A 22,840-nucleotide genomic window follows, 5' to 3' on the forward strand; every position below is an offset into this window, starting at 1 on the left:
GCAGTTTGCGATGCTTGTCACGACATCATGAAGGATGTCCAAACACGATCTTGAGGGTAAAATCTGGTAAAAATTTCATTTACTTAAGGAGAAGTAGTCCTAAAGACTTTAGAATTACTTGAACAGTTACGATCTCTTCCGTCTTTTACATCTGTTCCATCGAAGTATGTCGTGTTTCTGCAGTTCTTGATCGTCGAATTAAGGCCACGTGCGCAGATTTTACTACTTTAATTGCGGTACGTCGTATACACGACGAGCTATCTTTGCTTATTCGAAGTACGAGTGACTCCACGTAAACACTCCTCTAATATTCCAAAAAGGAAGAAACGTCATCTCGACGTACGCTGAAAGTATTCAGGAAATCAACGTTCAAGAAAATTACGAAAAACTATTATATTCGAAGTAGAATTTGTGTCTTCTGTGCCGGTAAAACGAACTACCCCTCAGGGGGCCTGCTAACCTTAGCAGGTACGGGCTTTGCGACCCCGGGGCCCCGAGCAAATAGAGCCGACTTTTTGCAAAATCACGGTCCTAAAGCGTAATCTATCTAAAGTTTTCGCTCCTCGACTTTACCAAAAGATATTTGAAAGTTTTGATCGAACCGAATGCGCGATAGTCAGAAGCTTAACGTAAAATCTTATTTTAATATTTAAAGAAAACAAAGAAAAAAGAAGAAGAAGAAAGAACACATCGATCTATACTACAACCAATCGAAAACCATGACACTCCGAGTGTAGTTTTTACGTCTGTAAATTAACGAGCAAATAGTAACCAAAGCAAAGTTTTACATCGAATGAGCCACGAGCCAGCAACGTAAAGCAAATTTGTCGACGGTCGGCTTGCGGATATCCCCTTACGAATAGCTTCCAGGAAGCTGTCGTTTCTCGAAACGTCACCGTTTGGTTCGTTCTGCGTCGCGCGACCATCGCACGTGCGCAATATCTCGATCCTACTTGTAGCTACACGTGCACAAAACGTTGTTGCGTTCTGCATCCTCGAGTTGCAGGTCGTTGCTAGACGCCGCAGTGCGCACCATTTTGCATTCCGGAAGCCTTCTCATCTTTCCAAAGCAAACGTTTAACCTCGATACTGTCACGAAATAAGATTGAGCACGGCGACTCACGTGTCGAGATATTGTTAAAAAGTGGCGATACGAACACGGATGATATTTTCGATTTTTTCTTCTTCTACATATTTCTGGATGGTTGGAACGAACGCAGTGTTCTATTCAATGGAGTTTGAACGTACGTTCGTACGATGTGTGAGGAAGAATAGTTGGGCGCGACGCGTGAAAGAGAAATCTAGTTGAAACACTTGTTACCAGAACTCATTTCGCGTGATTGATGTCGCAAATGGGTTCCGATAGCTCGGTTTTGCCGCGATTTCGATCGACAAACAGCTGCTCTTGAACGCGGCGAATTATTCTCGCGTTTCCGGAGCTTGCTTGCTCGACCAGCGCGGAATGTCTGCGCAAACAAAGATCGCGTATGATAGAAATATTCTATCGCTTCTCTGGTGTAAATTGCGCGTCACGTGACGAATAGATCAAAATAAGAAGCTACGTATTACAAGCTAGACATTCAATTTTCAAATATGAAACGATAAAAAGAATATAGAAGAAAAAAAGAGAGAAGGAAAAAATCAAGAGGACGATATGATCATAGCGAGGTAGGATAGAGGGTGGTGGCTATCGAACAAAGCTCGCCACTAAAAGAGCAAACGGAAGCGGTGAAATGGTTTTTTTCACGGTTCTAGTGACGCGCGTGATTTTTACGACGATGGAAGTTACGAGCGTGGAAGAATCGAACGACAAGCGTGAAAACGTACTCGATAACAAGGCATCGGACACGATAACTGGTCAGCGTAGCCTGTAAACCAGCCAGTGGCCAGATACGGACGAGCGTAAACTTTCCGATGTCCATCCAGTCCGATCTGGCCGATTTCACAAGGCAGATAACGTGTTCACGTCGTCTGAGAGGACGATACCGGATGGAGCTGGCCCGCGAACACGATGCTTGGCTTTCAGAGAGCAACCGAGGAGCCAGATGAGGACACTTTCCGTGCTGGTGAATTGTTCACCGTCCAGCGGTACAGTCTATCTGATTCGTCCCGATACAATGGTCCGCGTAAAATTAGGTAGACCGTCTCTTTCCCTTCTGTTTGTCCCGTTCTCTCTTCTTCCTTCTCACTTTCTCTATCTTCGTTGTGATTCGTGTCTCCCTCTGTCCCTCCGTGTACATCGCCACTCCGAATATCGATCGCCGGAAGTTAGCCACCGCTAGCCTCTGGATAGTTGCTGGACCCATATTCGGCCGACATCGTCCACCAGAGTTTCGATTATCGTCGTCGTGGAATTTTCGAGAGAAACATGCATAGCGATCGTCCAGTTTGATAAATTGTTACGATTCGGCTGCTATCGAGATTAATTTCGTAAATTCTCGAAGAATGAGAGAACGATAACATAGTTCGAGAATTTAGTATCTGCATTGTTTAATATCTATTTTGCTGGTTTTCTGATTTTAATGCAAGTTCGTGATTCGACAGATGAATTACATTAAGATCAAGTCTTTTAAACGTAACTGATAAATTGAAAATCAACGATACTTTAATATCGATATATATAATAATAACGAGCAGCGATATTTAGAAAATTTTGAAGAGAGCGATAAACAGGAAACGGGACCTATTACATTCTTTCCTTCTAGTCGTCCCTTTGTCCCTAAATTATATAGGATAAACTGACACGATATAGTCGGTCGTACGATTTGTCAGATCGCAGAAGTAACGCGAGAAAGTGTCTATAGCCAGAAAATCGTCCAGACAAATACGAAACATCCTGGGAATTGTGGCGTATCAACTGCGAGAGATACGATGGACGCTCGCAGGGAATAGGAAAAGTTACGTCAGTTTCAGGACGAGATACGAGCACCAGTTGCCGACTGGTTTATACATGCGATCGGAATCGGGCAGACTCGTTATCGGTGGCGGTTTGCGTTTTTCGCTGGGACTTCTGTTTTCCGCTCGAATACGATATCGACGTCCGTCGTGAATCGTCGTCGAAACAACGAGTTTGAAAAAAACTGTCTTAACAAATTATCGTCCGCCAATTCCAATTACGACGCGCGCGCACACATACACGCGCACGCATAAAAAACAAATTAAAAGAACGTTTGTTCGTAATTCAAACGAATTGACGAGTAGTAATGGTTAGCCAACTGAATTCGGGGATACATGCTAAATTATAATTCTATAACTCAGCAACAGGCCAAAAGGAATGGCCGCCTATAGAATTCTCGACCATTTAGATCTCGAAAGCGTGCGTCGAACGCGAGATTTGCGAAAGGCCGGAAATGCAAATGTACCGTCGTAAATTCCTGTGCTCGGGATGCAACCAGTCCCCGTTCTTGCACAAGCCTAGCTAGGCGGGGGAAGTGTAAAGGAAAGTTCGAAAATTTATGTTCAGCAAGGGCGCTGTTAAAGGTGCAGGATCGAGCGCTGCTGTCACCATTTCAAGGGTTCCCTGTTTGTATCACTTTATTCGAAATAATTCCACCCTCTGTACATTGTCTTTGGAAGCTTTCATGACCAGCTAAGTATTACTACGGTTTTGCAGATAGTACAAAACCAGTCGAGTCCCGTTTGTTAAATTTACCAAATGTCCAGGTGGGCAAATAAATTAAATAACAAAAAAAAAAAAATATAAATATTTGGGAAAATTTTACCAACCTCCATAAAGACAGTTCTCCAATCGTGGAAAGTTTACGCCGATTTCTAACGATCCGATTAATTGACAGTTTGTTTTACAGGCTTCCCGTTGCCTAACGCTATGTAGACTCGTTCTCGTATTAGCATAATACCCTTCGTAGTAACTGTACTTTTCTCTTCTACCTGCTAGAACTGTTGTATTCTATGTAAAATAGTAGGTTTTATGAAAGGAACTTGGTCGATGTGACTTTTGACTGTAACGTTGGTAGTTTTACTTTTGGTAATTTTATTTTTGCACTGCCTGTACGAGAGCTCGATCGTTTCGAAGAAAATCACTAGTGAAACTTTACTTTGACGTAAACGATCTGGCAGTGAAGAATAAAAGCTGACAATTTGGATTTCCATTCGACCAGCACGAGTGAAGTCTCCGATCCAACGTGATTAGAAGGTTTAGCCGAATGAAAAATTGGCATGTCCCGAAAATAAGTTCACGCGATCATGAGAATTTCGGTGTTTGCTAGTGGAAAAATGGCGACAAAATTCTAGAAAAATGTGAAGGCGGAAGGACGATCTTTCGCACAGGATTAACGGCAATTAGTCAGACCCGTACAGCTGGTAGGCGTGGCATGCCCTGTCGTCACGCTTCAGACTAGAACGAGAAAACAACGTGGAACGGTACATAGTACGCGAGACTCGAACAAGGACGGAGAATCGACAGTTAGAAAGTCAAAAGAAAACGAAAGGTTTTGGAAGGGATGGAGAAGACGAAGGAGTCGTTGCCGATTACCTGATCGTCCCTCTGGGTGTTCTTGCCACGGTGGTCATAAACCAAGCATCGAAGGTGGACACTTTTATGGTCGGTACCTTTGTCTAGCTATGGCCTGGCCATGTTATGGTCGCAGTATCCTTGCAATACAGCCCTTTGCAAGGGTAAGAGACAAGCCGGAAGAGGACAAGCACCGCAGGACAGTCGGGACATTGCCAAGGTTACTGCTGGGCACTAGGGGAATGGATGGAACGAAAGAAGGAACTCGTAAGGTTTCCACCAACCAACTGGATTGCTCCAATCGATCACCCACTGGCTTTTTTCTGTCCCTTCCATGAACAAGCCGTTTGAGCTCTTCGCAGCCCACCACCACTCATAAAAAATACCTTGGTCGATTTGTAAGTTCCCTCCACGGTGTCGCGAGACCAGTTGGAGGAATGTAAGTTGAAAAACTTGTCGGCTTGCGGTGGAATGCAAAGAACGCCACAGACATCTTGGAAACCATATTCCAGGCCAACTTGTTACACTCTTTTAACTTGGAAAATTTCGCAAAAGAAAATGTTCTGTCGATGTTTCTCTAGGTAGACAGACGAATGTACCACTGCTGTTTATAAGTTTGTATCGGGATACTTGCGCGAAGGGTGATAATTGTGACAGATTATTAGAGAGACGTGCGATCGCTTGAAGTTATGGATTCACGCAGGACAAATTTCTAAAAGAGATCGTAAGAGAATAACGACTTGGCAATTACGTATCGTCCGTTACTTTCTGCTTGAAACCTCACGGAGGAAATTTTAAACAAATTAGACAGAAAATTTAAAGGAGTTTCGTTCCTGGAATGCATGGAACGAAATATACGCTACAAGTAACGAGTCAAATGGTCTTCTGTTGTCGAATACAGATCGCTTCAGAACCGTTTACGGCCAAATGTAACGAATTACGAGGCAAATTAATTAGCTTGACACAAATATCCTAGCTTATCCTATTCTCGAATAGTTTGACGTGTATAGGGAACCTTGGATATTAGGGGCGGCAAACGTCAATCTTCTATCCCGAAATTCCAGGGCTCGTCTTATTTTTTTCTGCCAGAGATATTGACAAGTATCGATGTCATTAGCATTCCGATCGATCCGTTCCCTCGCCTTAATTTCTGACGGGCATTAAGACAGACGGAACTGATGGGTCCGGACAGAACGAGTGGTCCTGCCGGTGCAGGATCAGGATCAGGAGGAATCGAGGGATTCGAGCGGCTTGCTCCCCCGTTGCGAAGCACGGCGGACTTCAAAGAAGCCGGAGACTTCATCATCGATACTGGGTCCTGATCACTGCCGACAGATTAGACGCCTCTACCGTTCTTTTCTCTTTCTTTTTTCTCTCGCTCTTCCACCCGCGACCTTCGTCGGCGTGATTATAGATAGATACATCGATCTTCGACGGCTGCTTCTCGAGCTCTTTGGACACGTACGGGTTTCGTGGATGTCGCAACCGCGCTGAAACGTCCTGACATCGTTCCTCTTCAAAACACGATCGTTCCACGACGATATCAATTCTCGGAATCGGGTGTCGAAGAATTTTTTAAACGCACCCCGGTTTATAATTATTTGATCGCTTTTTCATTGTATACAAAATACGGTAATCGATCCAAATCGTTAAGGGAACGATTAATCGAGCGTAATTTTGCATTCGTGAAGAGTGGTCAGTTAAGAGTTTCATGTTGTCCCCAATAATCGCCTAATCCGGGAAATTCTCCAACGGATCGAGAAGAAAATTCGATGAAATTCATATGTATCTGGAAAATCTGAAACGGAAGCTGGCGTGAAATAACAGCAAATGGAATAGCAAGGTCGATAATACGAATTCCAGAATGTGTTATAGCAATAATCGAGAGAAGTTGTAGAGCGCATATGAACGAGGAAAACTGTAATCTTATGATAAATATTGCTCATATGGTTAACAACGACATGGTAGCGACCCATCATCGAACGGATAACAAAATTAATCTGTTTTTGAACAGTTCTTCTTACTTTTGCATCTTTTTACGTAAGCTAAATGCACCAAACGGAATATGTATTTCTAAAGACTGTTTCCGAGGATTTACGATATAATACATTAAACGCGCGGAAGAAGAAGAAATTCCATGAAGCTTGCCACGTAATTTTCTCGAGGCACTTTGCCACCGCATCGTCGCAACTTCGGCCGCTTCTCTCGTGAGAATTTCGAGTCGAACACTTCTAGAACGTAATTGCTCGTCGAACCGCAGCTCGCACGCGGAAGTAAGGAAACCGAGCAGAAGTTAAAGGGTAGACGAAGAAGTTTCGAGCCGCGAGTACTCTTCGTTCGAATAAGAAGAAGGTGAAGAAGAAGAAGAAAATAAAGGAGAAGAAGAAGCAAAGGTAGATGAGAGGTAGAGAAAGATGAGGAAGAAGAAGAAGAAGAAGAAGACGGAGAAAGTTTTCATTTGCAGAGGGACGCAGGTCGGGGCCAATGGCGGCTTTAAATCGTTCGCAATTGAGAGGCGTCGTTTCTCTCCCCTCGTAGTCCTCTTTCTCTCCAGAAGACTCACCGGAAGTCGGCCGATCGAGAAACAACCTGTTGACCGGCTCTTCACGAACGTGAAATCCTACAATTGCTGGCAAACCGTGTAATCGTTATTTGTTCGTGTTCTATTATTATATCGAGAGTTATTGTATCGGATTTTATCATTATATCGAATATTTCAAGATTCCTTTAACACTTTAATCCCTGCACGATATAACAGCAGAGAGATTCAAGAATCGTGACACATGTGATGCTATGAATTTCGTGTCTTAAACGTTATCATACGTGGAATGTAGACGCTCGTGCATGGGAAGTTTGAAGTAGAAGTATAAGTTTCTGTACAGGTGGACAGAATACACGTAATATGCAAAAGTATATACAATAAAATATCGTTTCTTACGTGATCTGCAGAAATGCGAAGAATTTCGCGGATAAAGAAATATTTTCTAAATCACTTATACCGAATTTTTCAGCATTTCGTTGCATCATCGAAGAATCCGCGTTAAGACTTCCGGAGAACCAGCGCGAAGTAAGGGTTAAGTTTCGTCAACAACAGATTGTTCTCTGACGCTGCATCTAATCGGCTTAGCTACCACCTGTAGCCCTGAAAAGGCTCAAGGGATAGGTCCCTGAAAAGGGTAACGTTCTCGGAAAGAAAATCGCGTATACGATTCTGACACCTGTGACAGGTCGTTCTCGAGTATTTGCACTGCAATACGAATCCCAGACTTAGAAACAACGGTCAATTTTCAGGCCCAATGTTCATATTTAAGCATTTCCTGTACAGTACTCTAGAGTATGCAGTGTTTCTCGTAACTATGTAAAAGTTATGAGTTGATTTTTATGACAAAATAAGCAAATTACAATAGTTGGCATATTTATGTTCAATAAAGTGGCATATTTTTGAATCGTAATAACGTATTATATATATACAGGGTGGTTGGTAACTGGTGGTACAAGCGGAAAGGGGGTGAATTTTTCCTTTGAGGTTTTGTTCTCGACAAAATCGACTTTGAATTTTTGCTCGGTACGCGTGCGGTACGTTATAACGGATCTCACTGTAGATCGTTGTCTCGATGGATAAATGTTAAAAAAAAAAAATTAAAAAAAGAAAATTTGTATTCTATATTTTCGACTTCTTTTTTCGCGTAGAATCATCCCCTTTCCGCTTGTACCACCAGTTACCAACCACCCTGTATATATATGTATTTTCTCTAACGTTTAAATTGCAAATGTTTAATTAATTCCTCGTTTCTCTCGGTTGGTAGCTTTCAAAATGGCCAAGCCTGCTTCCATTGTCCTGCCGAGCCTCGACGAATATCACGTCGTTTCACGATTCCGCAAGTCAACGGTGAACTTTGAGGAATCGCCGATTGTAACGAGCTTTTAAGGCGGCGTGCAATTCCGTGAAAAATCTTTGCACCTTCGGTAGAATGACGTTGCAGCATCGAGGGAGGCTCGTTGCACCGACTGCGCACGGACTCGTTTGGCTACACAAGCGGGGCGTTCCTGGCGAACAAGCGCAAGTGTAGCTGTTTTTCTCGGCCGTCGGAGCAATGAGCGGTGGCTCGATAAGTCACGGATAAAAATGGGCGATTTTACGGCGCTGCCCTTTGTGGTCGATGAATTCCGCCTCTCGATGATAATACGCGGTGATACGTCTCTATCATCATTCGTGAATTGTTACAAGCTATCGACAGTGTGTTATTAAAACGCGGGCGCCACGATTTTGCTGCGAGAGCTTCACGGTCCATTCGACGAATAGAAAAACGTTTATTAGCGGTGGACTGGAATTTTTTAAAATCATCTTCGATATCCTTTTTTCTGAATTAATTTTTTGCCAACTAGACGAGTACAGCTGAAACGGGTTCGGCGTTTATTTTTTTCACGGAGCTCCACAGAGATGAAAGTCGTTGGAAAGATTTTATCAAGAGACTGAACGACACATCGCTGCCGGCCATTTGCTGTTCAGGAAACGCAACCGCCGTGCAAAACTGCACGTAGGATGCACTGAATCGTAGACACTCGCGAGAGTTTCGCATAAGAGGGCCGGCAATATTCACGAGCACAAGCAACCAGGCACTCGAATAACCCGTCGGCCACTCGAAACCAGCGGAACTGGCGATATTCCAACGTATGCGCATGCATGGAAGGTCGAGTGCACGCTTTTCTTCCTCCTCCTCTTCCTCCCCCCTTCGCCCTTTTTCCCTTTTTTCTTTATATTCCATCGATCTGCCGCGAAAATATCGCTGGCCAATCGCGCTGATTCTTCCGTATCATGAATCGCGAAAGCGGCTGTTGATCGATCGATCGAGGTCAGCGCGAGTTTTGCACGATTAAAAAACGCTTAAATCCCATGCAACGTGTAATTAACGAGGGAAAATTTCGTGCGCAGAGATTCTAAGTGGAGGGGAAAAATTCATGTTAAATTCTTGATGGAGGGATAATCGTTTGTTAAGAATGCATCCTGAATTTATGCAACCATAATTGTTAGATTAGAATCGAATGGTTTTCTCGCTGAGGTTGGAAAGATAAATGGAACACAGGCTCGAGAGCCGACGTGGTTGGGACACGACCGCGTGTACGATAATTATCAACCACCTACGCAATCGTTAAGAGTAAACCTCGTTATCCGGATGCGAAAGAGCCGAGCGAAACTCTCGAGATCTCTCGAGTAAGCGGCAGGCGTTAGTCTGTTACTTATCGTTAGCCTGGGAAAAATGGTACTCTCTTGACTGCCGTTTCAGAAAATTGAAAAATTACCTCGTTGCTCTTTGTTAATCGAATAGAATAATTCCGCTATATTATCTCGGTTCGCTGATCCTTCGAATTGTCCATCCGAAAATCATACTCTTGAAATGACGATACAAAGGTTAGTTTAACGCAAGAATTACCAGAGTGGGAAAAATAATCAATCGGTCGTTTTTTTTATAGAAAATCTACAGCTACATGACGATACATTCCTAGAAAGTGAAATAATTTCTTGCTAATTTAATTACAGAATCACAGTCATTTATTCGTTATATTAGAAGGCCACACTATTCTGCGAGGACATTTTTAACATTTACAATTACTACGTGTTTAGAATATCTACTCGTGCTGTATACCATTTCTCTCTTTTTACTAAATATACATTTGCTGTAAATATCATTCTAGTAACTTCTAGTATTCCCTATACACATTTTCAGATTGATTTCAAATTTCGAGCTGTTTCGCATTTTAAAAGTGTTCCAATGTAAGTGTCCAAATACATTTTTTCATAAATACGAACAATAGCGTTTCTGTCGTTTGAATTGCTTGGTACAAGTTTATATATTAGTCGTGGGTAGTTCTGGCGTTAACAAACGAGCGTCACCGTGATCGTGACGAGCAAAGCTCTATGTGGAGAGCTGGAATCGATCGATTTTCGGCTGGTGTTAAGGCACGTCTACACCTGCGAAATCGGAATCGCGATCTCCGGCAGGCCGCGGCGTCCAGCCTGGAAACTGATAAATTGCGACTTCCGCCTGCGTTTCGATCGTGCCGCGTAATTTCCTGCGGAGTAGCCGGCTATGATGGAGGAAGAGGGGGACAGGCTGGAAGCCAACGGCGATCGGAAATTGGCCCGATGACATTGATTAAAGCGTTTAGCGGCGGCGACAATGTCGTAATTATTAATCGGTGACGACGCCGCGCCAAGATTCCTGATTTCGATGCACGCTGTCTCTCGATACTTGAATTACTATCGTGCAGTCGATCATCGCTACTCTTCTTCTTTACCCTGCTTTCAGATTTTTGCTTCTTTCATCAGAAGAACAGACGCTCGTGTCCTAATCGCGGTTTTCTAATTTTTATATTCCGATCACGTTTTCGTTTCAGCAAATGAAGGAAGTCTTAATGGTTTGCGAGAAATTTTGTTACGGAAATGAAAATAAGAAATACATGCGTACATGCGAAGAGAAACCATGTTAACGTCGTTAATCGATCCCGTCGTTATCAAATGTTGTCTTCCTATTTGATCTTGAAGAGAAGTACGTGCCTTTTCCTTTGGCATTTTAATAATTTTGCTTCTCAATCGTCGTATCTTCGGTTTCTTATCTAAAAATTCAGTGAAAATGTGCTTGAAGAAACTTCCTCCGATGATAATATTCATATTATAATATTCTACATGAATATATTATATTATATCCTAATATAATATATTATAATATTCATGTAGAAGCGAAGAAATTTTTTAACGATAGAGAAACACGACCGTATCGAAAATAATCCGAAGAACGCCGCAAGGGAAGAGCATAAGATTCTATTTTTTTAAAGAATTTTCTACCTTTCGTCTCAATGAAATTTATTTTAAATACTTAAAGACAGAAAGAAATAGTTTCTAGTGCAGGAACCTTTCGATCAAACGCAACCGGTCGAGAAATTAATTACGTGGCGGCAGCCGGAATAATTAATACTGGCTTTGATGCCGGGTATACAGGTGCGTTTCTAATCTCTAACAGAAATATAATCGATCCCGCGGGGTGGCCGTCGCGAGATGGCCGCCGCGAGGGAGATAATAGCGCGAAAGAAGCCCGGGAAAAAAGAAAGGAAAACAAAAGGGAATAAGGAAGCTGCCCAGTCATCGGGCAAACGAGCTGATATTTTCGCACCTCTCTGCCCCAACAGGTCCCCAGGTAGATATCTGCAATGAATTTCACACTACCTGGCGAGTCACGAAAATTTTCGGCAAGATCCGATAAAGGAAGGAAACTGGAAATAAACAGCGATAAAAGTTACGATGTAGAATGTACGCGAGCAGATAGAACAGAGTAAATAATACAACCTATAGCAATATCCATAACTAAGAACAAACACTATCTTCTCGTTCAATATCGTGTGAATTGAAGAAGGAAAGACTTGGAGAACAAAAGCAAATAGAAATATTGATTAAAGCAGCGGAATAAAGGCGTAATAACCCTGACAGAGAAGTCTGCAAATGAAGATAAAGAACTGTACGAAGTGTGCCACCAGTAATCGACGAGAAATCAGTGAAAAAATAGCCGCCTAAGGTGCAACGACACGAGGCTCGTAGAAAAATAATGGACACGACCATTTGGAAGAAAGATGCGAAGTACCGAGAAGAGGGAGTAGAAAACGCGGCAGCCGCTGCACCAGCATCACCACCAGAAGAAGAGGAAGAAGAAGAAGAAGAAGAAGAAGAAGAAGAAGGAACTTGGTAGAGAAGAAGCAGCCGATTTATTGGCGAGTTTAAAAGAGCTCGGACCCTCGACATAACTCAGCATTCGTCTGATGTTGACTGAGTGGCCGACTCGCGGCTGCCAGAGGCGCGGATAGCTACGTACCTGGGCTTCGCTCGTCGTCGGCTACCTCGTCTGCCAATCAAGAAGCATTCAACGGTACTAAGTGGCTCGGCTTAATTAAGCGCGCACGGACCAGACGCTGGAGAGGAGAGGGAGCAAGGAAATTGCAGGACGTTTCGACGGACGGCTCGTTGCATCCTGAAAAATATGTTTCCCTCGGCGAGACTGTGGTGTGGTGCGATCTCGCGGAAAATCGCCTAGACAGCGGCCGGCTTTTCTTTGAATTTTTCTCTACCTCTTGCTCGCCTCCCTGCCACTGTCTATCCTGCGCTCTGCATTTCCTGCGTCCGTTTATCTTCTCTTTTTTCGTTCGCCGCCAAAGGATCGCTGTTCCAAACGGCACTCGGGTCAAAGGAAATCACTGGTCGCTTCGTTTCCCTTTGTCCCGCTGACGATTCGCGAATAGTTTTGGAAAATTGCCTCTGTGTACCCTGTTTTACGCGTGAATGACCGTCTTGCGCGCGTTTGACACTGCCGTGTGTTTTGAAAGAGAGATTATCTGGTACGTTCGCAGAATTCGTCAATTCCATCGCGACAATCACGAAACAGACGGTCGTGAAAATCGTCCGTTTAGAAAGAAACGGAATCAAAAGATTAAAAAACAAAAAAAAAAAAAAAAGAAGAAAGAGGAAAAAAGTAAGCAACGCTTGAAAAGCTTTGGAGATCTCGCGAACGTACACGAGGGAATATCCATGGCGTAATCCAGCGTGTCATTCGATTGGCCGGCGTAATTAAATCGAATGACGAGCCAATAAAATATTTATGGAATCGTATGCGAGTGCCGAGCCGCACAATCGACCTCAAACCCCCCGTGCTCTTTCCCCGATGGTTACACGATGTTTACCCCTCGGCAACCCCCTAGAGGGCTGCTTCTGCGTTCACGCATACATCCATGTATATATCTACACATGCATTATATTGCACCAGGAGGAACGCGGAGAATGTTCTTCGATCGAATCCCCTAGCGTGGTGGTCCTATTAACGCCTCTATCCCTCTCTTCGTTTCTCTTCCTGTCATTCCAGTCGCCTCACTTTTTCTCCATCGTCATCTCGACTGCTCCATTCGTTTTCTTTCTTCTACATCTTCACTATTTCTCTCTCTTTCTCTCTTTCTCTTCCTTTCTCCGCTCGACGATTTCGATCCTCTCGGTTACGGGCAATTTTTTTCTCGCATCGTCTGAAGTGTCAAAGCACGCCGGGCGCGTGCTCGCTGGACGCGAAGGGCGAATTAATAATCTCACTGATGCAGGCGTTGAAGAATATCCTATTCAGTGATCGCGATTAGGACCGCTTCTCTCTCTTTCCTCGCTCGACTCGCGTGATTGCATTGGCCGTGAAACGAACCCATTGAATTACCCCTTGCGTGCCTTGCCCGCTCGATCGACCAACGAGCTACTACTCTGTCTTTCCTAGATAGTGACTCGTAAGAAAACTGCTCGTTCTTTGCTAGACTTTCGTCTCTTGTAAACTGAAATTTACAAGAATTAAAAACGAACTGGATACGCGTTCGGTTTGGATTTCCTTCGGCGTTCCTTTCACCTGTTTCAGCGATCCTTGATTCGATTCGGAGGCCCGAACCGATCGAAGGTCGAGCGCGAATCGAATCGAAGGCCCGATCGTCGTCGCGTTCGACACGCGTGCGATCGTTTCTCGATCCTCAGTGACATCGATGACCCTGTTCGCAGCTGTGGAACCAGCCAGGCCCCCCTTTTTCGCGCAGCTGTGCCTCCAGACCTTCGCGTACTAGCATCCCTTCACCCGCAGCTAATCGAGCCTCGCAGACCTCTCGATCTGTATCGTCCCTCGCCTCCTGCGTAATCCTTTCCCAATCGAATTCGCTCTGCACTTTATCGGGGGTGTATTAAACTGTCGTTAGCAATGGAAGGGTAAGCTCGTGGTTGCTGATAGAAAATAGAAACAGCGAGAACAGTCGTCGAGGATCAACGGTTAACCATGTCGAGCCTTTCGGTAGTCACATTGATCAGCTCTGCTTTTTATTTCAATTTATTAATTCCATTGCGTAAGCAATATGGAATTCTCTTACGTAAGTAGATTCGCGATGAAAAGATGACACAGGTAACGTAAAGTAAATTTGTAAAGCAGCGTTTTGTAACGTCATCGCTTCTCAATTTGCGATGTTGATCAATGTGGAACAGCTGAACAGCTTCACAACAGCTCGCTGTAGCAACGCGAACATTGACTTTAACGAGAGTTTACCTGGGAAGGGTATAAAAGAAGGAGTTTCGAGAGCTGAGAATATTTCCCAAGATTGAAAGTGGTCGTTCGAAATGGAGCCCCTTAAATCAGCTGCCATAATGAAGTTGCCACTGAGATTCCATCCTAAATTCGGCACTATTATACGCGAGGATCCCATAAATACGTGCATCTCGAAGACGAACGTTCTTGGAAGGATAAAATCTAATATATGCAAATCCCCGCAGCGGGCTGCGTTCGAGATGGCTGTTGAAACAGAGATTTCGCGGAATCGGCTCGTAATTTACAATCCTCCAAGTGTCGTCTATGCCGTTTGTTTCGCACCTAAAAATTGCTAGCTGTAACTTCTATCTTCCTTCCTCTACAAATTCTCTTCATCGTTGAAATTAATCACTGTATCGCTGTAAAGTGTTTCGAGAGAACGCACGGCCAAAGGTAAATGACGTTGCGTTGGCGAGCCAATAAAGGCAAACGCATTCGAACGAATTCGTGAGACGCGAAATTCTCTGATCAAACAGGAGCCACCAATTAAACCCTTCCAGTCGCATCTCCTCTTATTCAAAGGAATCCGCCAGAGACACAGAGGACGTAGAAAAAGCAGGGGCGAAGGCAAGGGGCTCGTTCATTCTGTTTGTTTTGCTTATCTCAGACAAATTTGCTGTCTTGTAAGCGACACCGGAGGGTCATCTTGACAAACTGGGGTGCTCCTGGGAGGAGCCAGTCGTGTACGGACACACGCGGACAACTTTCGTGCACGTTACCGAAGGATCCTTGGTCCTAAAAGATCAAAACGAGCGACCACTTCTCTCTGTCTCTGTCTGTTCCCTCTTTCTCTCTCTCTCTGTGTCTATCCTCCGCCACCTGACCCAAACCCTCGTAAAACTTGACCAACTTTTTTCCTCGAAGAAGCCTGGAAAAGCACGGCAAATGGAAAAGCACGGCAAGCATAGTTATTTATCGCGACGTCGACGCAGAATTTATTGCCGATGATAGGTTCCTGCGAGTGAAATCCTCCCGAAATTCCTTCTCCGTATTGCTCTTCGTCCGTGACTATGGCACGCTGATTTTTCTATGGACGAAAGATCCTGCAATCGTTCGATTGTTGGAAAACTAGTACGCTTAGAGTTTCAGATTCTACACGTAGGAAGATGAGATTATTTGAGTCGCCTATGCTTCAATCTCAAAATTCAATTTTCAGACTCGTCGTGTATCGTGACCATCGTCGCACCATTAGTGGAGTTTAGCGAGTGACAAGGCGAATTACTTGGCTTGATTGAAAGAACCGTACGCATTGTTCGATACACAACCGTATTTAATCAATTCCGCCGGATCTGATCCGTGGAAAACGCGAAGAACAATGTCTCGGATGAATCGGAGGCTGCGTTGTTTCTGAGTTCTCGAGCGTAGAGTAAAATCGTCCCGATAAATCAAGCCCCTCCCTTAGCGCAGGAAGAATTCAATCGGCCATTTATTCCCCTACCGTGGTAATTAATTATTAATTAGGATTACAGCCTCGACCCCGGGGGCGGCCTCTCGACGACGTAACGACTTCCTTCTTCTCCCCGGTGGCAAGATAAACGAGTAAGCCTGGAAGACTTCTAAGTAACTCCATGAATTTTCCGCCGGCACCCTCGGCTCGTGCCTTCGGCAGTGTAGCTTCTAATCATCCCTATCTCCTGGCCACACCCTCGTCTCGTAGTCTGACCACCACCAAGAAGAACTGTCTCTTCTTCTCCTTCTTCTTTACGTCTCACTCTTCCCTATTCTGGGATAAATATCGTCTCTAATCTGTTGTCTCTTTCTTTTTCTCGCTTCGACGACTTAGCTCTATTCTTCGACGCAAATGCCACGTTCAACCGATGTTAGGCGAGGGTGAGTGTCGACGATGAGGCTTAACGAATCTCGAAATGCCTTCTGACACGTATGTCCGGCCGCGTGTCGCACGCGACCTTTTTAAATCGATTCTTCGTCACTCGTTCCGAACCTCTTCTCCTTCCTCCTCGTGTTTCGTGACGCGAGAAGAGCAACGAAAGCATCGTTTTAAAGACTGTTAGGCGATCTTTTCACCGCGGTGCTTTTTCTTCTTAAAAATTACGTATTATATTTTGACAAATGTTTAGAAGACGAGTGAAATACACGGATCAAAGGACTCGTGCATGTTGATAGGAAAAAAGGACGTGTAAGAATATCGTAGACGTTGATAATCAATACGCGACCTTTTCGTTATTTTCCTCTTCGTAAAATTATATCGTACGATGCGAAAAATTTAAACGAGAGGAGCACGCGGGTTAGAAGCACACGCGTCTAAACGATAAGAAAGAAACGACTCGAAAGAATGTCGTAGGTGGCTTTAATTTCACCTTTGTCTTCGTGAAATCGTATCGTAAAATTTGAAAAATTTCGAAGATGTGAGAAACGCACGGGTTGAAGGCTCGCGTGTAAAATTGAATCCCACGCAAGGCGCGAGCCAGTGGCAAGGAAATCGCCGACAGGAAACGAAGGGCGCGAAAGGAGGGAAACGGAAGTAAATCATGCAACCCCCGTGACGACGTCGCGCGATGACAAACGAGCGAGTAGACGTCATCGCGCAAGAAACGTCGGCGACATCTGATAACGACCTTAATCGCATTAAGGCCCAACCCCCCGAGCACCCCGGCCAACGATCCTTCTTCAACCGGTGCGGTGATCGTGTCCCTAATGTCCCGAGAAAAGCAACGCTGCGATTGCGGATAAATCGGCCCCGACAAACTCGCCTAATATATTTCTTTGCCTTCCATTTCGCTCGTTGTCTCGCTAATACAAACGAATACACAAACGCGCGGTCCATTAGGAGACTTTCACGAGTTTCTTCTCTCGTACAAACGCTTTCCATGCTAACCCTCTGAAAGATCAGTTCGTAGTACAGGAAACGTGTTAGTAATATAGGAAAAGAAACGCATACTTGGTCAGTTGAGTAGAATTTTAATTAATGTCAACAGTAAGCTAGACAAGAAGAGATACGTAAGCACAATGATTCGTTTGTCAAGCGCATACGTAAATTATCGGTTACAAGTATGTAGATAGTAAGATAGCGTTGGAAAGTTGAATAGTTGGAAAGCGAAACAAACGAGATATTCAGACTGTGCCGTAGGCATACGTAGTTTTTCTTTGAAGCATCGATCAATAGCGAAAAAATATTTGTAACAGAGAGAAAAGCGAAAATCTTCTTCGATCGTATTTGATCGTTTTAGTGAAGCGATAATCTCCAAATTTCATTTGTACACGCGCGAACAAGGATAGCTGCACCTGCAAAAAAAGAAAAAGAAAAAAGGAATGATAGAAAAACAGATGAAAATAAATGGAACTTCCATCGATATATCGATACGTTACGATTATGTTAGCGAAACAACTCTTGAAATGTAAAAGAGTGATGCGAATACGAGTTGGAAAAATCGTAGCAGGGGGTTTGTTCTATAACTCGATCGCGCAACAATGCGACATTTCATTATTAAGCCAGGTAACATGGTGGCTTGGAGGCGAGCATGATTCAAATTAAACCGGCAAATATTTGGGTATTTTATTTTCGAATGGAGGGGGCTTGCTGGCCGGCGGGAACGTTTTGTTACCTATTCGCTGGCCGGCGAGTTTAATTCGTTTCGTTATAAATACATCAGCAGCGGTCGAGCCTGGGAAATTACCTTTGCCGGCATAATGGCAAAAACACGAAAACCAGTACGGAAATAACGGGCAACGAGGGTAGGGCAGGGGGTATGGTGGGCTGGCTGCGGGGACCGATTGAATTTTGCGCCTGGCCACGGTTTGAATTATGAAAAATCGGTTCGATATTTCGAGCCAGCCGTACAAAATCGGCCGACCACCGTTCGTTAAAATTCATGCGCGCAATTTGGACTGAATCGCGGCCCTGTTTGTTTCCTTGCCAGCATATTTACGGCTGATCCGCGGCCGGTTCGTGTTCGCTACGCGAAAACTGCGCCTCTCGCCTTCTCTTTCGGGACGCGCCGTTCCGCGAATTATCGTTCAATTAAGCCGAAACCAGTCCCGATCGAACGCGATTACGGATTCTCGCTAATGATTCAATTTAAATAACGAATTTTTCAACTCCTTCCTCTACCTTCTTAATCGCTGGCAGGGCAGATTTTCGTGTTCTCTTCTCTCACTTTTCTTTTTCTTTTTCTCTTTGGAAGTCTTCGATAAAAAAGAATTCTGGCCTCTTAAACGTTTAATAGCAGCATGAAAGACTGGCTACGGATCATCGTCGCATTATCAACGAAGATACCGTATCGACAACAAGGATGAAGACGACTGCAAAGGAGGGAATAACGCGATAAAAAAGGAACGTTTCGAGTTAAATTGATACTCACGTGACGTGTGTTTCTACCTTCGTAACGTGTGTTCACGCTAGACCTTGTTTGAGATTACGCACGAGTTTCTCGTTCCTGTTCGCCGCTATCAATCATTTAACACTCTCCGACGTTATTCGCAAAAAGCTCGCGTTCCTAATGAATGGTGTAGCGGAGGTATTAAAGTAAGCATAGTTTCAATTACGCTGTCACCGATGACGCGTGTATTCTACTCGTCGCCGTTGAACTCGAAGCTAAGCCGCACGCAATCGCGATGCGACCAACCTGCAGACAGCAACGTGTGTTCTCGTGTCGCGTGTCACGATTTTCTTAATCTCGAATCGACGTCAAATCGATAGAATACTTTGTGCTCTTTACTCACGACCATATTTGAATGTTTGATCGTTTCGAAGGTGGTTCGAAAAGAGAACGGGTAACTAAAGTGGACGAAAGTTAGGTTGGCTTTCGATGAATCGATTCGCGTCCAGTTAGCACCAAGTTCGACTGACCCGGCTCGACCTGGCACACAAAAAGTTCCTTTACTCTTGCAGCAATTACATACAGCAGTCCTTTCACTCTAGCACTTGAAATAGAAGCAACGTACGAACGCCGGTCAATTACGGAGAACGCCCGTGTCATTTATAAATCAGAAGAAATTGCAGTATCGGTGACGTGGAATTGACTGTGAAGTCCGACTCGTAATAATCACAGTGTCACCTGCGCTACACCGGTGTTGGTAATATCGTAACGATAATGTCGCAATAATATCAGGATAACGGGAAGATTATTTGACTAGAACGTCGTAAACGAGAAAGCACGAGAAGGAAAGCAAGTTAAACGGTCGATTATCTAAAGGTATAGCCGTAGCTGGACGCGTAGCGCGTCGTCGTACACGAAACGATTTGTACTTAATTAAGATTACGCGTTGATGAGAACACGCGCGGCACGCGAGCCAAGATATTCGAGGGAGATTAGAGGCAAGCTATGGCCGGCTCGAACGTAGACACATTCTTGTGACGAGGCTTGGCTGCGCTTATGCGTCCCGTAAATTAACCCCTAATGCCGATTTCTTTTTTATCTGATTGCGTTACTCACCATGCCCGAACGGACTCCGAGTAACAGCCGGTATCTGGATTCAACATTTTGCGGTCACTCTCTGCCCTGCAAAAGAAAAGCAAAAGTGCTATTTACATAAAGAAATTTCCAATCGAAGATCGCAAGGTTTAAGGATCGTCATAGTTCGTTTTCTTTATATCGTTCGATGCCTAAAACAAAATATTTTAACATAGAGGGATCCAAGATGAAAATTGGTTGATTCGAAGATACAGGCATTTCGAAAGTAGATCGTAAATACGCAGCTTTTTGAGAGACTGTCGAGAGCAAGGAATCAACGATGGTATCAGACGTTTTAGTAAAATGTATCGCCAGTGTATATTACGAACGTAAAAATAACGTGAAATTAATGAAACGTTTAATTTGATATAAATATATGTATGTCTTAGTGCAGCTGGCGCATCGCGAATGAACTCATTTAATTTTATACTCGATATAAAAAAACGTAAGTAACGATGATATCACTTTGTACATAATTTCGAGCGAAATGGCTATTCGAATTCCGCTCGTATCAAGAAAACCACGCCCCGATGTTATATATTCACGTCAACTTGCAAACTTTTAATCGAGTATCCAGTAGGCGCCTCTTCGTTATTAATTTTTAATGTGGAACGCAATTGTTGGCTATCAGTCGTTCGTTTCTGCGGTATCGTTTTCACAGGAAGTCGCGTTTACAAAAGTAACTAATACAACAACTGGTCATTATCAGGCCGACAAAGTCGAGAGTGAACATGGAATAGTGGACAAAGACGATGACAAGGTGCGACACGGACGCTCGTCGCCGAGCGGGACGTGTGTCGATAAATTTATTTGCATCGCGGTGGTTTTATAATAAAACGAGCCACCGCTTTCGTCGGTTATTCACGCTGGACGATACATTATCCACAGGACGCGAGAAATTTATTCGATACACCCTCCTCCCTCTTCGATTCTTTCCTTCGTCTTCTTTTTATCCCTTATCCGCTCTGTCGCGCGCTCTTTTTCTTCTCTCTTTCTCTTGCCATTTTTTCCTGTTTTATTTAGCGAATGCGGAACACACCGAGTTTCACCGTTATTGTCATCTGTGTATCGTCGATTAAACCGCGTGTCAGCCGACACTCCCTTTCACCATGGGGCAGAACGTTTCCGTGTTACACTGCGCGGGGATAGATAAAAATGTGACGGCTGTCCTTGCCGCGAGAACCGGGAGACGACGCGTCGCGAAATTCCAGGGGCAATTTTTCCACGTTCAACGCGACCAACGTTCACGTCTCTTGCCGTGTCAACTTACGTCGTTGCTCTTTGATAAAATCACACGCGAAATTTTACCAACTGCTTATGACGTTTCACTTGTTGCTACGTTAACTCGATTAATTCGTTGACGCTTTAATTGCCAGAAAAGTTTCAGTTTCTCTTCTTGCAAACGATATATAGTTTTCTATTTAATTTCGTTATGAACTCGTACTTGAACAAATTGTAGGTTGTTAAAATATACGCGAGCCATACGAGAAATTTAAATGCACAAAAGTATACAGTGCAGTGTACATGATACGATGTATAAAATTTTATACAACAATGTACATAATATTAACATAGTAACATAATATTCTCCATTTAAAAGAAACACCGATGAATCTTTATCGTAATAAAAACAACAATGGTTATAATTAATTTGCAGATCAATAGCGATAAAAGTGTTAATTTCCATCGAATCAAATTATACTTATACACAATCTATCCCTTCTTATTTTCCGTTAGAGTAGACACAAATTTGCTGTAATAGCGACACCAGTTGTTGTCATGCGCGAATCATTGTTACGTCTTGCGCCATAACAGTTGGGGGTCGTCGTTACGATTCTCTTATTGATGTTTCGACCGCCGAACGTTTGAGACGCGTACGACTGAAGAGTACAACGAATAACCTCGCCACGATTACACAATTTCTACGCTTGTTTCGATTCTCATTTTGGCAAACAGAAAGAACATTTGTTAAAAACAAGATATACGATTGAAACGAGAAATCCTGAATATCAACAAGTCTGTACATTCTGTTCGAAGGGATATTTTTCAACGTTAAAAGAGTAGAATTTCGCCGAAGATGGTCGAAAGAACGTAGCGTTTATCGTTTGCCTGGTAAATCACAACCTTTCCAACCAATTAGTTCGTTGAATGCACATAAATATTTTATTGAATCAAATTGGATCGCAGGGGAATTCCTGTTTGCTCGTTACAACCCTCCGACCGTCTTCTCGCTTTTTTTATCAAAAGCGAAACCACCTCTACGATTTCCAAGTACAAGATCACGAGTAATCCTTTGATTTTTCAATCAGCTGCGGGCTATTGTTTGCGTGTTGTGACAGCAAGTATTATCGGGTTCGATTATGAGCGGTATTAAGGGTGACTCGTGAGAACCCCATCTGGTTGTGGAAAGGGGGCGGCGAGGACCGCGGTCATCGAGGGTGGAAATCACTGTTCGCTAGCATTACGCATTCATGCACGTCGCTTGCGTGACTATTCGTGTGCTTTGCGTAACTCGTGTCTTCACGTACAGTCCTCTCCAGTAATAGTTTACCCCACGTCCTGCGACACGATAATTTACCAACTAACAATATCAGTCAAGGTTGACAAGGTACGAGTTGCGAATTATAACATGTATTCTCTGTTGCGATTTTAATATTTTTCATTTAATGCGATGAGCAGATAATTTATAATTCATAAAATTTACTTTATTTAATTTCACTTCTTTCATTTCACAAATTCGTTACCGCTTTGTAAAGTATTTATTAATTATAATAACGCATTCTAATAATCAGAATCGAAAGGCACATGGTCGGGATTGCTCG

General features: G+C 43.7%; 1 protein-coding gene across 5 annotated transcripts in view; it reads right to left on the reverse strand.

Annotated features, from left to right (window-relative positions):
- Window positions 1-22,840, reverse strand: part of SoxN (SRY-box transcription factor soxNeuro) — a 116,362-nt gene that overhangs the window by 31,530 nt on the left and 61,992 nt on the right. For 4 of the 5 annotated variants that reach the window (XR_011174702.1, XR_011174701.1, XM_069124925.1 and 1 more), the window contains exon 2: window positions 20,001-20,066. Coding sequence is in view for 3 of the 5 variants with exons in the window: in XM_069124925.1 (XP_068981026.1) it covers window positions 20,001-20,066 (66 nt within the window). In the remaining 2 variants the exon portion in view is untranslated. Of the gene's footprint in view, window positions 1-17,493; window positions 17,851-20,000; window positions 20,067-22,840 lie in introns of those variants that run through there. The other variant, XM_069124926.1, reaches the window with a different exon arrangement.

Source organism: Bombus flavifrons, chromosome 12, assembly GCF_040668555.2.
Source record: "Bombus flavifrons isolate JBK064 chromosome 12, iyBomFlav1_principal, whole genome shotgun sequence".
NCBI classification, from domain to species: domain Eukaryota; kingdom Metazoa; phylum Arthropoda; class Insecta; order Hymenoptera; family Apidae; genus Bombus; species Bombus flavifrons.